The following is a 16,438-nucleotide window of genomic DNA, read 5'->3' on the forward strand; positions in this document are numbered from 1 at the left end:
ATACTTTTGTCTTCCATTGAAGTCTGTATTCTATAACATATATTAATTATAGGGTAAAATATATTGAAGTTAATGTATTTAATATGGTAGAGCTGTTGCCTTGCAGCAAGAAGGTTCTGGGTTCGATTCCCGGCCCCGGTCTTTCTGCATGGAGTTTGCATGTTCTCCCTGTGCATGCGTGGGTTTTCTCCGGGTACTCCGGTTTCCTCCCACAGTCCAAAAACATGACTATCAGGTTAATTGGCCTCTCCAAATTGCCCCTAGGTGTGAGTGTGTGTATGCATGGTTGTGTCTCTCTGTGTTGTCCTGCAACAGACTGGCGACCTGTCCAGGGTGACCCCGCCTCTTGCCCGGAACGATAGCTGGAGATGGGCACCAGCAACCCTCCCGACCCCACTGAGGGACAAGGGTGTAAAGAAAATTGATGGATGGATGGATGGTATTTAATATACTCTTAACATAAATTTGAAACAAAACTAATTTATAAGTCCACAGGAAATGTAGTCACAAAACAATGAGTTTGAAAACAGCTCATGCAAAGTGATATAAAAATGAAACCATTCTACAAACAATTTGCAGACCTTATTTTGCAATTTAAGACCATAAATTGACATGTCATCCAGTCTTTATAAATAGCCTTTGTTATTATATATTAAGAGCTAAACATTTTCTTGAGCTCTCTGTTTATCTTCTGTACATCACAACTAATTTATTGCATTTAACTATACAAATTTTCAACTTATAAATTAAATGTAAAGCAGCATTGACTCTAGTTTTTGAAGTCAAATAAACAATTTTGTTAATTACTATAAGATGTAACATACAAAAATTGCTTTGGATCATGAAAATCATAGTTGTAAACAGGAACAACGTACTTCAAAATACATACCGAAAGTCAACCACTATTTTTTATGAAATAAATATTCAGTTAAAAATCAAACACATAAACACAGCGTAATGCCAACGACTGTGGAAGACGCTGGATTCATGAGTGTGTGCTTTCATTACCTCTAGTCACTGTGAACATAAAACAAAACAGTCCATTTTATGTTTATGTTCTGCAAAAAAAAAAAAAAAAAGGTTAATCCAACTCTTGGGTCCAGTTACCAAGAGCTTGAAATGAACCAACCAGAGTACAATATGAATATGAATAATTTTATGTCAAACAAATAAGTTATATACACAGATCCAGCAGCCTCTGATTTGGTGACAGATGCCACGGCTCGTGTCATATTGTAGAGAAAATCACATGCCAAAGATAGGTTGGACCAAAAACAGAAACCTCTCACACTGTTTAAAATTTCACACATTTTTAATGGCTAGAATTTGCTTGGAATTCTGTCCACTAGGAGGAGGCTACATTGAAGAGCTGACGAGACAGAGATCAGAGTAAGTTTTGTGCTTCAAAAAAACAACTTCTAATGGCTTTTAGTTTGACTAAACCTTTTAAGAAACTCTCATATTCTCTTATATGTAAGAAATTGTTTTTTCTTCGTGACATTCATTACTTTTTAGTTATCAATTATTTGTGAAAACCACGGTTTATGTTGAATTTTGGGACATTGTATCGGAGTACTTCATCCTGTCGTAAATAGACATTCTTTGTCTTGAAGCACGTCGTCAGTTCCGTAAAGCGTTTCCCTTGGCTTCACACACCAGGGTTATTTACGTAGTCCTACTGTACACGGATCGTAGAGTTAACCATTACCTTGAAATGTGTTTCCGGTATTCTTAAGCAGGAGTTTTTCTCTGTCTTTTCCCATAAGGACAGACAGTTTGCAGGACATTCAGCTCTGAATCTCGCAGGGAACGGGATGCATTGCAGCTAGCTTGCTATTAGCTTTCGCGTTAGCTTTGCGAAGAGCGCTGTATCAACGAAGGGACCAGGCACACCATCGTAAGTCAAACTGTCTGAAAATGACATGCCAGTATTTTAGCCGTTTTTAATATATGCAGCTTTATAATTCTCATGCACACAAGCTCACATGTTGAACAGATATTTATTGGGATTTAGATTGTTTTCTCTGACCACTTTAGCCAGCTTCTCAGTAACAGCTGCATACGTGATGTTCAACTGAAAACGTGGCTTTTAAAGAAAAGACTTAAATGTCACTCACACCCTTGTAGCAGATTCCTATCTATCAAGCTGTTGTTGTCTCGTTGTTCTTACTGTTATGTGCGTATTGAAATAGGATTGACACTTTTCTATGCGAATGAGGGTGAGAACCTTTGCACCTGTTCTGCTGCATCTGCCAGGACTCAGTAATGCTTGCCATGCTTCAGTTCCCATCCTAGTTCCCACTTTCTACTGGACTTATGTTTTAAGGGATTTTGAGTGCAACAGTTCAGCTCACATGTAAATGTATTTATTATTATTATTATTTTTTGAATAATGTAAAGAGTTGTAGATCTGGTTTTAACCCACGTCTACGACAGTTTTTTTATTTTTTTTTATGTTTTTCTCTCCTAATATCTGATTATCTTGAGTCCCAGCTTATCTAATTCACGGATTCATTCAGGCATTCATTTAACTCATTTATAAGAGCATCTATGCAAACCAATAGGCCATAGATTCAAATCGGTAGTTATCTCTCAACGTTCCTAGTGTGCATATTGTTTTAATAGATATAGTTCTGTAGTTGATATGTAAAGTCAACAGACCTTGTCCATATCTAAGTGAGTCCTTGCTGTGGAAAAAGCCTGTTAAGTGAAGTCAGAGGCAGTGTAAACAAGCAGGTTACATTCCTTCAGTAGTGTTTCATCTGTACTTCCAGGCTGCTCCGGTGGAGCCGTTTTTAGTGAGTGGTCAAACTTGTAGAAACCTGTTAAACATGCGGCAATTCATTGGAAGCTGAATACACAACACACACACACAAAAATAATGCTTTTTCTGATATTTGATGACAAACATGAAAATAATCTGGCATCCTGATGTTTGAAAACCCCACACACTGTTAATATGGTTCGGACTGTCGTCTTTGCATTATGAACTAGTTTTCCACTGCTCCTTTGATGACTCGGTCTTCTTAAATGCTTTGTCAAAATATAATTGGAAGCAATTTTTGTGTACCAAACTGCACAGACGCTCTACCGATTGTAATTGTTGTAACCTAATAGTCTGTTTCAAACCATGTAAGTTTTATTTAACAGAAAGTTAAAATAAGTACTTAACAAATCAAGAATTTTCCAAATAAATCTATATTTCTAAAGCTGCACTTGGCATGATGCATGCAAAGAAATAAAGCCATATGTTAATGTATAACATGGAATGATACAGAAAAGTAAAGCATGAAAAAAGGAGGCACAGAAAATAGTTTCTTCCCTCAGCAAAAGCTCCCACATTGATATGTGTTGTCTTTGTGACATGAAAATAGTGTCATTCTTTCATCGATAAAATATCAGACTGACCCGTAACCAGTCAGCACTGATAAAGCAGAAGATCTGCAAAATTCTGGGTTAGTAGTAGGACACAAGTTATTTAGAAATATCCTGTAACAGTTTCTATTGGCATTTGCTTGGATTTCTCATACGGCTTCTCTTCAGTCTTGATGTTTTCCAGATCAACTAAAGAAAAACTAAAAATAGATACACTGCTACTGGGTGTCCAGCAGTATCTTTTGCTGAGTATTTGGTCATGCTTTCATGTGTAATATATAAATCCAAATGAGTTTGATCTCTTAAGATAACTTGAGAATGTTGACATAAACCTTTCCCTTTTTTGTCAAAGCAGTTTTTTTTCTGGGGGGGAGTAAGTGCTGGTAACACAAGCATGATTGCGTTTTAGAGTTAAGAGTGGCCACTTCACTTGAGCAGATCATTGCCTCTTTGTCTGTGTGCATATAGAGGAGGTGGGGGGCTTTAATAGGTGTGTTGTTTTTATTCTGAGCAGCAGCCTTGCTCTTTGAAATCCACCTCTGTTAGTGGTAATTATATTCCCATCTGCTTCATTGATTTGGCTGTTTTAACTAAGTTCTGCGGTCTATCCTCTTCCAGGCTGCGGTTAGGCCTTTTAATTCCCTTTCCTCTTTTTGTCTTGCAGGCAGAGTGCATTATGACGGACAGTGTTATGAGTAAAGCAGCCACAATGGAGATTCCTATTAACAGTAATGGCGACACGGGGGCATTAGCAGAAGACGACAGCCTTGAACAGGTGGGTGACACTTGGCTGACAATGTTCATGTGACATTTTGAAATGGCACTGCAGAGCCAACAAAACACAGTTTGTAACCTCTTACTCAAAATACAGCAAACACAACACAGTTTGTATGTGCAGGACTTGGTTAATATTTTATGTACTGCCTGGTTATTTTGTGGATGTTGTTTTACATGGTATAAATTAATTGCTCTCATGGACTATCCTGATCATGGAATGTTGTTTTTAGTTTTTCAACACAAGTTATAAAGGGGAGTGGTCTAGATTTTGACATTTCCAGATGTGAAGATTTCGTTGCTGCGGTTCTTGCGTAAAGCTCATGTGTAGAGCAACTAAAACGCATCCAAACTTCAGCTGAGGAAGTCAACAAACACTGAGCACACAAAAACACAACTTCAGTTGTCCTAAGCATTCTGTCAACATTTGAAAAGTCACTTTAACTTATTTTGATTTAAGTTTAGCTCTCATTACATGCTATCATTGTTTATTGAACTTATTTTTTTTCATTATTTGTAGTTGTAAAGGTTTTTTTTTTTTTTTCCTGTCAGTGATTCAGGATTATGGATTTGGGTTGTGTTCCCAGCTGTCACATGATTAGCTGAGTGGGATTGTTCTGTTCATGCCATTCACCCCACAATCTGTGAAAACATGTACCAAAACGTCTCCTCTTAGAAGCTGCAAGTTACTTTGCAGTCATCTAGTTATGTTTTCTTCCCCCCACTTTTTTATTTGTTTACTCGTTTCAGTTTTATTATCATTTTAGATACTGAACATATATTGTTGACTTGTATTTCTGACTTTTGTTTTTCTGTCCACATAGCATTGTGTTGTACTGGACAGCTTGCTTGTCCACAGGAGAGGGAGATCAGGTATTGGAAATCAGGCGCTGTAGTCCAGCTGTCTCCTTGGAAACCCTTTGCTCTTTCACACAACTCTTGTAAGCTTGTGTATAGGATTACACTTTTGTCTCTGGTGTGTTTAAGGAGCCAATTCTGTTACAGAAGGCTTCTCTTCTGTTCTGATATCAAAACTTTATCTTATTATTGAATATGTTTTCAGAAGACCAGAAGGGGCTTCATTTATTTTGACAGCTTTCTTTAAAGATGTACACTGTATGTTTCTCAGAAAACACCCCACAATCCTTTTACTTTTGCTATTGAATGATTTTCTTACATTCTGATATTTTTACCTACTGCACAGCTTACCACATTAATACAGCTGGAACAAAAACCTTTGTAGGGAAAGACGTCACTTTTGAGGTCTCAGACTGGAAAAGGGTTGTTGATTTTCCGGCATCCCTAGGAACGCCTTGTTGGACAAACAGAACAAAGATCCTGGAGAAAGCTTTTACAGTTAGTTATTATTTGCTCACCAAATTGTATGCCTGCGCTCAAGTTGTAAAAGGGTTCCTGCTTCCAATAGTAAGTCAAATATTCAACAGGTTTGGGTTGCCAGCTCATTCTCATGTGTTTATTTAAGAGAGGTGTTCAACTGTTCTGTCTGTTGAGCAGCTGTCATAGCAACCATGCAATTTGAAACTAGCAGGGTTTTGTCCTTGGGTGACAGCTCTCTAGAATCAGATTGGTAACTGACGTGTGTGAAGCTGAAGCAGCCTGTGTCGGTCATGCACAGAAACATTAAGATTGGCAGAATAGAGAGCGGCAATTGGTTTCAGATGGTGCATGTGTCAGAACAGGGGTGGTGACTGTCAGCTTGATGGAGAAAGGGCTGACTGCCAAGGAGCTCCCTGGCTAACATGAAAAGCAGCCTTTTATTGGTCAGTTCTGTTGCTTGGACAGTGATGAACAATACGTTAGCTAATAGATGAGTCACTGAAGAGTTTCTCCTCTTTATGCTTTGTCATTTTTATTTATTTCGAGCAAACACCGCACTGCAAATGTGCAGTGATGAAATGTCAGTTTTCACCCACGTTGAGCAGATGCTGTAACATTGGTTAGTGCTGTAAAATAAAATACAAAGTTCTTGTTTTGCTTCTTAAAATGGTTACATTCTGCATTAGAGAAATCAAATGTTTTCAAAAGTATTTGTCAGGTACTGAAGCTGTGTTATTTCTATTATCTGTTCAAATAACAGCACATTTTTGATTACTGATTTTATAAAGCACCGACCTGCTGAAATAGATTTTAGCTTATTATGGTTACCAGTGGTAAAATAAATATTTTTTTAGAGAAGTGGAAAACATGAATTGATAAAACATACATTAGTATAACAGAAGAGTGATTTCTCCAAAACTTCCTGGACTTATAGTGTTATCTCTATCTCTCTGTTGCACTGAAAAAACAGAAAAACTCTAAATAAAACCGAACTGAAAATAATGACACTCATCATTTACTCCTTTACAAGACAGATAATGGCTCACCATCTTGTTCTTTTTTTTTTTTTTGTTTTGAAGTGGACCATATCCTGAGATATTTGACATTCTTCAAAAAGATTATATCAAAAATAATCACATTTGAAGGGGACTGTTAATCTTTTTATGGCATAGTTCACCCGTTGAAGGTTAGTTGAAAGTTTCTGTCACTAAAGAAATATCTCTTGTTAGGGTAGAGTCTCTGGATGAAAAAGCTGTTTAATAAAAAAAAAAAAGCCTGGTTCATAGGATTTTCCTAACGTTTTAAAACATAGACATTTTTATGACAGAGGCCATCAACACGATTAGTGTGGTTGGGATTAGGGCTTCAAAATGTATTGTTATTGCATTACCACGGTGTGCAAGATTAATATAGCAAAGAGATGTATCCAGTTGATCATTTTATCTCAAGTGTCAAATGTATTCATAAATAATATAGTATATTGGGTAAAGACTCACTTATTCCACACCTGTGATAGATAATAGTTCCTAATCACACAGAGAGTACTGGAGACATTATGACAGACAGAGAGGCATAAGGTTGATGTAAATTCAACTTAACTGACATAATCATGTGCAGCTGTATATTGTCATATTGTTGTGCATCCCTAGTTAGGACTAGCTATGAATTCTCACACAATGCTGCGGTGCTGTGGATGAAGCCCGTGTCTCAGGGGGATGTGAGGAGAAAATCAGTTACCGTCCACAGTCGTGCCTGTTATGTTAATCACTCTAAATGTTTTTTATTTTGTTTTGTTTGAATGTTTGTCATTTGTTGTGTATCTATAAGTTTTATTCCCACATTTGTGTTTGTTTTTCATTTAATTTGCCGTGATGAAATAATTGTGAAATCGGTCTGATTGCAAATCAACTCATGCTTTAAAATCAGCGAGCCAAACAATGAGTGAGTGACGGTGCCCTTCCTCGCTAGTCTGCATCTTGCGTCATCACTCCTGTCTGTGGCCGTTACAGTAACCTTTTGTTGTACATGTCGTCTCATCCTTTGAATTATGAGTTTTTAATTTTGTCTCTCCTTCTGTTATTTTTTTAAAACTTGTTGTTGTGTTTGTCGACCCCACCCCCCACCCTTCCATCTCTGTGCAGGCTGCAAAGCTGCAGTGGAGCTTAGATGAGAAGGTAGGGAGCTCCAGAGGCACCAGGGTGAGCAGGCCATTCGTGCATTTGCGTTTGTGGTGTCGGTGTTGTTCTGTTCAGTGGGTTGTTTTCTCTCTCTCTCTCCCTGTCATATCAGGCTTTAATGGGAAACGTATGTGCTGTGTTTCATACTAACAGTTGCTAGGAGTCTGTTAAATGTTTCGGGGTGTCCGTCCGACTGACTCGCATTAACAAACAGCTTCTAGTTAACTCAAAGTTATTTAATCTGGATTGTTTAGAATGTGCTCATTTGACCTACATTCTGTGTAATTTTTGGTGATGCCTGTGGGCAATTATTTTTTTTATTTTATTTTTTTTTTAAATCTCTTGCAGGTTAGCATTGACAAGCAGAATATATAGTATCATTCTTTTAAACATTGTGTTCTACCAAACCTATGTTTTTATGTTTGTTTCAATTCACTTCCATTCTGATGTCATTCCTTTTATTGTTTGAAATGTGTTTTTAAGGTAAGGAGGAACTTTATGGGGTTAGAGCTCTGTCTTCACAAATTGAAAATTATGTTAAATGTACTTGGTATGTTTCACTTCAAACAGGGTAAAATGTCCCCCCCACCCTCTTTTATTTTCACTTCCTGTCATTAGTCTTAATCATACTTTTTGTATTTGTCTACTAAAAGGAAATGGCTTCCGCAATCCGGAGCTATTTTCTGTATTTTCCTTATAAAAACAAACTGTAGGAAAAGGCTTTCATTTGTCTTATCGGAGTCTCATAATGTTTCATCAGCGTCTCCCCGCTGTGCTGCTGAACACGACACTCTGCCCTGCATGTTTTAGATGTTTACCTTGTTTAAGACACCCGATGCAGAGGATTGCCGTTCAACAAAAGCCTGTTAATCAGCCATCATCAGAGGTGTGCTGAAGCAGTGAGACTTCTAAAACATTCAAGGTGGTGCGCCTTGTGGACAAGGGTTGAAAAATACTGATATACATTGTAAAAAAAAAAAATCTTTCATCACATGTAGCTATATTAGCAAATTAGTAAATCAGCTTGTTGCTTTTCAGAAACAGTGTCAGTCTTAAAATAAAATCATTTTAAGGTTGTTATAATCCACATCTACTGAAATATTTATAGTAGTAGTTATCATTGTGTTGAAGTAAAATAAGAGGATTTATTTGAGTAAATTCATGTCAGTCTGGTGTTTTGCCTGAAAGTGAATCTGTCCATAACAAATGTTTCTTTCACCTTGTACTTTAATACATAATACCAACTGGTAAAGTGAAATATGTTAAAATGAACACATATTTGACCAGCACTATTGTGTTTTAAGCCTTTTTTTCCCTTTGGCTTCTTACCATAATATTATTTGTCCCAGTCGAGGATAGACTTTTACTTTTTTATGTCCAGCAATGTTATATTAACACTGAAGTTATAATGTCTATATGTCCATACCCAACCCCAGTGCTCAACATGTTTGTTGTTATTCTATTCCTGTTGTGGTTATCAGGATCTACAGCAGGTGATGGTATCAGGTCCCAATCTCAACGAGACGAGCATCGTTTCTGGAGGTTATGGAGGAGCAGCTGAGGGGATCATTCCCACCGGCTCTATTAAAGGTACTGCTTCAGTCCTTCCTGAGTTGGGCTTCCTTATGTGTCCGAGTCAGTATTCCTTGTGAAATATGTTATTTTTGTATTTTCCAATAGCTTATGTTTAAAATTGAGATATGAGATTAAATCACAATAGTAAGGAATTGGTAAAATAAAATAAAAAAACTAACTAATAGGCTTAGTTTTAAGAACATTATCCTTAAGCTCATTGTTAAAAATATTGATTACGATCATCACTTGACTCCTGGTGTTCACCAATGAGGAATTTGCTATTTGACTACAATTTTTTACAGACATGCCACTATTTTTTTTATTTTGGTGTGATATCATTTATTGTTATTTATTTCTTTTTCTCAGGCCCTGCTGTGTGCTACAATCCTGAGTTTAACAAAAGGATCCCTGTTACAGGATTTGGTGGCCTAGATTTAATTATTACTTGTAATCAAGAGTTTCTTTCCAAAATGTAACCTAAAAAATATGACATTTAGGAGTTTGTAGAGGTTATGAACAAATTTCCAATGCTTTCTTTGAAATGGATCAAATTTAAGGTGTATTTCATTTTATGTTATTTCTGTATATATTTCCGATCTTTCTCTCATGAAAAATTACTCATTTTGGAAATATGCTCTCTTTACGGTGTGGGTGATCTGTTTTAAACTGTTGGTGGATGTTCCTGTTCTGCACTTCTGCCTTACTGGATAAAGGCATTCTTACCTGCTTTCTTTTTTCTGAGTTTCTAAAGGTGAATGGTACAGGATACTTTAACAGAAAAATAAAACGATAAACACACAAGTTCGGATTTTCACCTGACTTGGCTTTTGTCCATTTCAAAGAAAACGGGCCGTATGAAGGGAGATGCAAACAATCATGTCAATATGTAGATGATTTAACCGACTGTTTGTTCTTAACCTGTTTCACGACTTGCCACGTCCTTCGAGTTAAGGCTACGAAATGAAACCAAAGTGTTTCCGTTAGGTGACCTTCACGGCTTTTTGACTCTTCATGAAAGCTTTAATCAGCTTTCATGAAGAGTTTGCAGCTAAAGCAACGCAACCTACGGTATCATATAAAATGTAAAAATATTGACAAAAGTAATATTGTATTTATTTTTTGTCATATTCAGTTATTGCTAATTATCCAGGTATTCATCCTGTTTTGTATAGCTGTAACTCAGTCTTCCACATATTTGCTCACGTCTGCATTGTTCACCGACTGTTATGCAATAGATGTTGTCTTTTTATCTTTGTTCTTCTGGCTTCTGCTTGTCCTTCACTTTCTTTTCAAATTTGCCTCCTACATGTACACTTGCTGTCTTCTACATGTGGTGCCATAATTTTTTTTCTCCTTTCTGGCTTTTATTTTATGTTGCCTTCTTTTTGCCTCGCAGTGTTCGTACCTCCAGGCATTTTTCACATTGTCACATAATGACCAAAAACATAAGTGTATTTTATCAGATTTTAGAAACATTTTATGAGGGAGTTTAATGTTTTTGTTTCAAACTTTTCCGTAAAGTCTGAATAGTGTGGCTTGCATTTGTATTTAGCAACTACCAACAACCAAGTTCTTATTTTTTTTAGTACCACTTTGGTGAAGCCTCTCTATCAGCTTTACTTATTTAGAGACTGAGTTTAATACCATTTTTGGCAGCTTTACTCTCCTTGGAGAAAAGCCAAACAGCATAATCCTGCCACCACCGTGCATCACCATGGGGATTGTGTGTACAGTTACATGTGCAGTTTTAATTATTTAGATAGTTGCCACTATAAATGTCTTGTGGAATTTATCTGTTCGTCTGCTTAAAGATCATCATCATATTACTGTTTTCTTTGCTCCTAATTCATTCAGTCATTTAGGGCCTGGTTGTGGGTATCTTTAATCGTTTTCAAATGCTTCTTGCATCGAGGAGTCGGAGATGTCTGCTTAGGCATATCTTACCTGAGATCGAGCTCATCTTCTTGAAAGTTTAGCTTATGTCTGTTGTTTACTATCCGTGTCTACTTGTATGTTTCAGGTTCCAACATGCAACACAGCACCAGCAGCAGCTCGATGACGGCAGAAGAGGCAACGCGTGGTGTGGCTGTGGAAAAATATGAAGCAGTGAAGAAATGGGGTTTAAACACCTATAAGGTATCTGAAAGGCTGTTTTCATAAATGAGAGGGACGGCGATGTTGTGCTAATGACAAAATATCAGGCTTTCCAAACCAAGACTGCCTCATTTGTCTTTACAAACAGTCACTGAACGGACTGAATTATGTTATTCATGTCTTTCTGTTTTGTTTCAGTGTACGAAGCAAATGATCTCAGAGCGTTTTGGTCGCGGCTCTCGGACTGTGGATCTGGAGCTGGAGGCTCAGATAGAGGTTCTGAGGGACACCAAAAGGAAATATGAAAATGTGCTGCGGTTGGCCAAAGCGCTGACCAATCATTTTTACAACATGGTGCAGACACAGCACGCGTTGGGCGACACGTTTGCTGATCTCAGTCAGAAATCTCCAGAGCTACGAGTGAGTCCTCAGAAATGAGCATTCTACATGTTGAACTGTTCTTGAATGTTTTAATGTAAAATTGGATTCGTTTAGAAAACAATGAGGAACTCGCTTCATTCTTTACAGGATGAGTTTGGCTACAATGCAGAGACCCAGAAACTACTGTGTAAGAATGGGGAGACTTTACTTGGTGCCATTAACTTCTTTGTATCCAGCATTAACACGTTAGTCAATAAGACAATGGAGGACACTCTGTGGACAATCAGGATGTATGAAAATGCGAGGTAAGCAGATTTAAAAAGGCACATTCAAAACAATACATCTTCATCTCTGTAGAAAAATGCTTCTATCAATTTGATAAACTTAAAAAACAACTTTTTACAGATCTTTGTTGAAACACCAAAATAAAAGCTAGTTTGAGACAGTTGCCAATAAATGTGCTGCTTCTGACAAACTATTAAAACATTATACTTTTTCCCCCTTTTTTCGTTCTCATTAAAAATGGCACTCACAATTACTTAAAATTAACTTTTCATTACTGAAAGATACAAATATGGTTTCATTATGTAGAAATTGTTAATATTTTTTAGTGTATATATACATTATCTATGAATTTGCTTGCAAACTTGCAGTATTAAGAAAGCCTGTCAGTGATGCACTGAATAACATGCAGTTGCTGCCACCCAGTGGGAGGAGAGTAATAAAGCAGTTTACATATGAAGTATTGTTGTACTGGAAGTAAATGTTTGCTGTACAAGAATGTTTAGCTTTTCTCTGAATATTTGAATATCCTTTTCTGAATCTAAATATCTGTACGTTCTCTGTTTCATTTTGTGTGTGCTCAGACTGGAGTTTGATGCCTACCGGTCAGACCTTGAGGAGCTAAGTTTGGGTCCCAGAGATGCAGTGACCATGGCCCGTATAGATGCTGCACAAGAGCAGTACCAAGTTCATAAGGAAAAGTATGAACGCCTTCGCTCAGATGTTATCATTAAGCTCAAATTTCTGGAGGAAAATAAGGTTAGTCTGTGTTGTAGGTCTAAATCGTTGTTGTTTTCTAAATGCTAAAAAGTTGGCACGCTGTGTTTGTTTTTTTTTTGTGATCTGAGCAAACCAAACCTAAACCTGCATATGATTTTCCTTTTCCCCTCCATCAGGTGAAGGTAATGCATAAGCAGCTCCTTCTCTTCCATAATGCCATCTCAGCGTACTTTGCTGGCAATCAGCAGCAGCTGGAGCAAACGCTGAAGCAGTTTAACATAAAGTTGAGGCCCCCAGGGGCCGACAAGCCTTCCTGGTTAGAAGAGCAGTGAGAGGCCCTGCGGGAATCCTTGCAGCCTTCGTCTCAACCACCTACACCTGTTACCTTTTAAATCACCCAGCTTGCAGAGGACCACTACAGAAGGAAACAAACTGAGATAAACTGGTGGATGAAGATGCTGAGATCTTTTTTTTTATGGATAGATGACTTATTCATGAACTTAATGCAGCAGAAAACTAAGTGGCCAGTTTAAAAAAACGAGGTTTTTCTGTGCCTCTCTTTCCAACTTCCTTTATCCACTTCAGCTTCTCCTTGTGATCTGTTCTTTTTTATTATTATTTTAACTGTTCACCTTTTCTGTCCCTCTTCTCCGTTCAGTGTAAACACCTTCCTTATCTCTGCACCTATTTTGTGGTGTGTGCTTGTTAGTCATGTTTATGGGCGTTATTGTACTCCTCTAAGTGCTCCCGATTCTTGGAGTTTATCGTAAAACTCCGCAGTCTTAGTAACAGAGACTTTTGTAAAGAAGAAAATGGCAAAAGTACTAAAATACTACTGTAATTTAACACTACTTTTTAATCTTCATCACTCCCCGACTGTGCCTCCTTATTTATGAGCAACCAGTAAACCTTGATACATTGGTATATTGTCCAAAAGTTAATTTATTTCAGTAATTTCATTCAAAAAGTGAGTCATTACACACAGTGATATATCGCAATGACCTGTTTATTTTGATGATTATTTCTTGGAGCTAATGAATAGTTTAGCTTAGACAAATAAAAATCATTTTTAACAGAAATATTATGGCCTAAACAATAAGTAGGAAGATTATTTCCAACAGGCAAACAGTTACATCCTCCAAAGGGAGAATAAGGTACCAAAGGCCTTTGCTGAAGAGCCTGGTTGGTCGGAGTGCTGTATCGAAACACACTGATGGAAAGTTGAGTGGATGGAAAAAGTGACATTGTAAAAGATGCACAAGCAACTGCAGACATAGCTGTCATTTTTCCACCATTACTTCAACTCTATTGTCATCTCCGCTGTTTACCAGGAGGCAAACGGTGGAGATGCTGATTTCATTTTCCAGCAAGTCTTGATACCTGCCAAGCTTTTGCCCACACTGCCAAAAGCTTTAGTCGCCATGGTAACACTGTGCTTCATTAACCGTCAAACTGGCCTTACTTTAACCCCATAGAGAGTCTATGGAGAATAGCCTAGAGGGAGATGACATTTCTGTATGAAAAATGCTTTTATTTGGGTTTATATAACAATAGTTTAATGGAGTATCTTTGTGGGTTTAGGGCATAATCATCAAATAAATATTTAAGTTATATCATATATCACTTAAGTTGTGCTATGAATCTACAATATACGTTTGACTTTGAATTGAATTGTTAAAATAGCTTTTCAATGATGTTCCAGCTTATTGAGAGGAACCAGTTATGTGATAAATAAAATATGTTCAAGAAAAAAAGTTAAAACTGTTTATAAATACACATCATGTCCATTTCTAGTGCACTACAAACAAATATCTAGAGATTTAAAATCAATGTAAATTTAAAATTAAGAATTACTTCAACTTTCAAAAGTGTTTGTGGAGTATTACTATAAATTAGCATGTTCTCCATCAAATACTTTACTCATTAAGAAGGAAAATTGTTCAACTTTCAGATATGCAACAATCATTTAAGGAGCACTGCCACAGCCTTCCTTGGGTTTTGAATAGATTGAGATGTTAGATGGAGGCTGACCTTGTTTGCCTTGTTTACATGGGTATTGTCTCCTTTATTCTTTCTTTTTTCTACCTGATTGGTTTTCACACTGGAATATGCCCGTGTCTTTTTACAATCTGATTGAAGAAAGTTGACTGGAGTCACTTCACTAGTTAACTCTTACTGAATAGTATCACATAGAAAGTTATTACATTTTTTTCCTATTCTATCGATACTTTGAATTGTCCGTGTCATATTTGTGTGAAACTAACAACTATGGGTCTTTTGACAAAAACGGTCGCATCTTCTGATTCTGCTGAATTAAGAATTGATCAAGATTGCTATCTAATGTTACTAATTAGATCATTTTAGTATCACATTCTGGCATTTAGCAGTCAGAAAATATGGAAAGTGAAGATTTCAGAAGAAAACAATCACTGATGGAAGCATTAGCATACGAGTTGAATTTTTACATATCACTATTTATTGTATTCATAAATGTTGCTTTGTTAAAATCGTCACTTTTTATTAAAACAAAAGCTACGTTTTTTTTCATATGACACTTAAGATGGCAATACAGTAAGATGAAATGACCAAATCCCTGACTGAACCACCCAAAAACATAAATTTCATTTGTATAAAATTATCAGAGTCAAAAATAATACGGGCTAGAATGCTGACTCTGTGCTCACAAGAGCCTCTCTATGATATCACGTCACAGTAAGTGTGTCATTCCTCCAGCTACTTGTTCTATATTTGCATGGCAGATAACAATCCTGAAGTGTAGATATGCGCGCTTTCACTAATGGTCAGCTCTTGTCATCCATGTTTGTCATCTAGCATGGACTGGCATTAGTGTAATTTGTTACGTTCAAGTTGGCAGAAGCATAATCAAAAGTGAATTTACTAGTCATGTGGCACTCTTGGTGAGAATGATGGAGGAGTCGAGGGTTTATTTAAAAGGCGAGGACATTTTTATATCAGTTTACTGTCAAGCTCCTGGTTCGCTTGACCACCATGAAGCAATACATAAAATGTGATCCCTTTTTCCAAACTGCTTTGTTTGGGGTTCCTTATCGGACAGTAAAAGGAATGGCAATACAGGTTTTTTGTTCCATAGTTGTGGAAATGGCTGAATTTCAAAATAACTCTTGAACATTCTTGCAAAGATTGAAGTGTTGCCACATGAAAGCCAAGATTTCTAAAAATACATAAAAATATATATATATATATTTTATTTGTGTATACGCAAATGTTTTGTAGACTGAGCTGATGTACTGTACTGAAATTCAGGTATTTATGATGATAAATGAAGTTGTCATGGATACTCTGCCTTCATTCCTCAATTGCACCTCAAAAGTCCAACTCCAACCCAAAGGAGCAAAATTGAAAGTTCACACTTTCAAACTGTCTGTATTTTATTTGGCTTTTGTCATTGTTGTATTTATGTTGTAATGCGTTGTGCTATATGGAGACAAGGAACCATCTGGAATTGGTCAAATAAAATATTGAGGAAGTAATTTTGAACTTGGTCTCATTGGTGTTTTGAGGTTTGACTTGTCACAAGAATCAAAGCCACCCTGCATAGGACTGCAATGCAGAAATAAAAGTCGTAATTAAAAGATAAACTACCAAGTTTTGTGTAAGACCCTTATGTGTCATCATGTAGAGTTCTGAGTTAGAAATGTACGTATACTAATCATTGGCATGGAGTTTTGTGCTTTTCAACT

At 36.9% G+C, this 16,438-nt stretch overlaps 1 protein-coding gene across 6 annotated transcripts; it reads left to right on the forward strand.

The window, feature by feature from the left end:
• The first annotated feature begins 1,622 nt into the window (after positions 1 to 1,622).
• arfip2b (ARF interacting protein 2b) lies at positions 1,623 to 16,228 on the forward strand. 6 transcript variants are annotated; one of them, XM_014983901.2, is made up of 10 exons: positions 1,623 to 1,897; positions 4,040 to 4,150; positions 7,629 to 7,685; positions 9,146 to 9,254; positions 9,606 to 9,662; positions 11,260 to 11,375; positions 11,532 to 11,753; positions 11,862 to 12,019; positions 12,581 to 12,755; positions 12,893 to 16,228. In XM_014983901.2, the coding sequence occupies exons 2-10, from the start codon at positions 4,052 to 4,054 to the stop codon at positions 13,046 to 13,048; spliced, it is 1,149 nt and encodes a 382-aa protein (XP_014839387.1). In that variant the 5' UTR covers positions 1,623 to 1,897; positions 4,040 to 4,051; the 3' UTR covers positions 13,049 to 16,228. The 6 variants fall into 6 exon arrangements, with proteins under 6 accessions (XP_014839387.1, XP_014839388.1, XP_014839389.1 ...); XM_014983902.2 differs by having other exon boundaries at positions 7,629 to 7,661; XM_014983903.2 differs by lacking the exon at positions 9,606 to 9,662.
• Positions 16,229 to 16,438: the final 210 nt, after the last annotated feature.

The sequence above is a fragment of the Poecilia mexicana genome, unplaced genomic scaffold (assembly GCF_051168715.1).
Source record: "Poecilia mexicana isolate PSO_F unplaced genomic scaffold, ASM5116871v1 scaffold_14, whole genome shotgun sequence".
NCBI classification, from domain to species: Eukaryota; Metazoa; Chordata; class Actinopteri; order Cyprinodontiformes; family Poeciliidae; genus Poecilia; species Poecilia mexicana.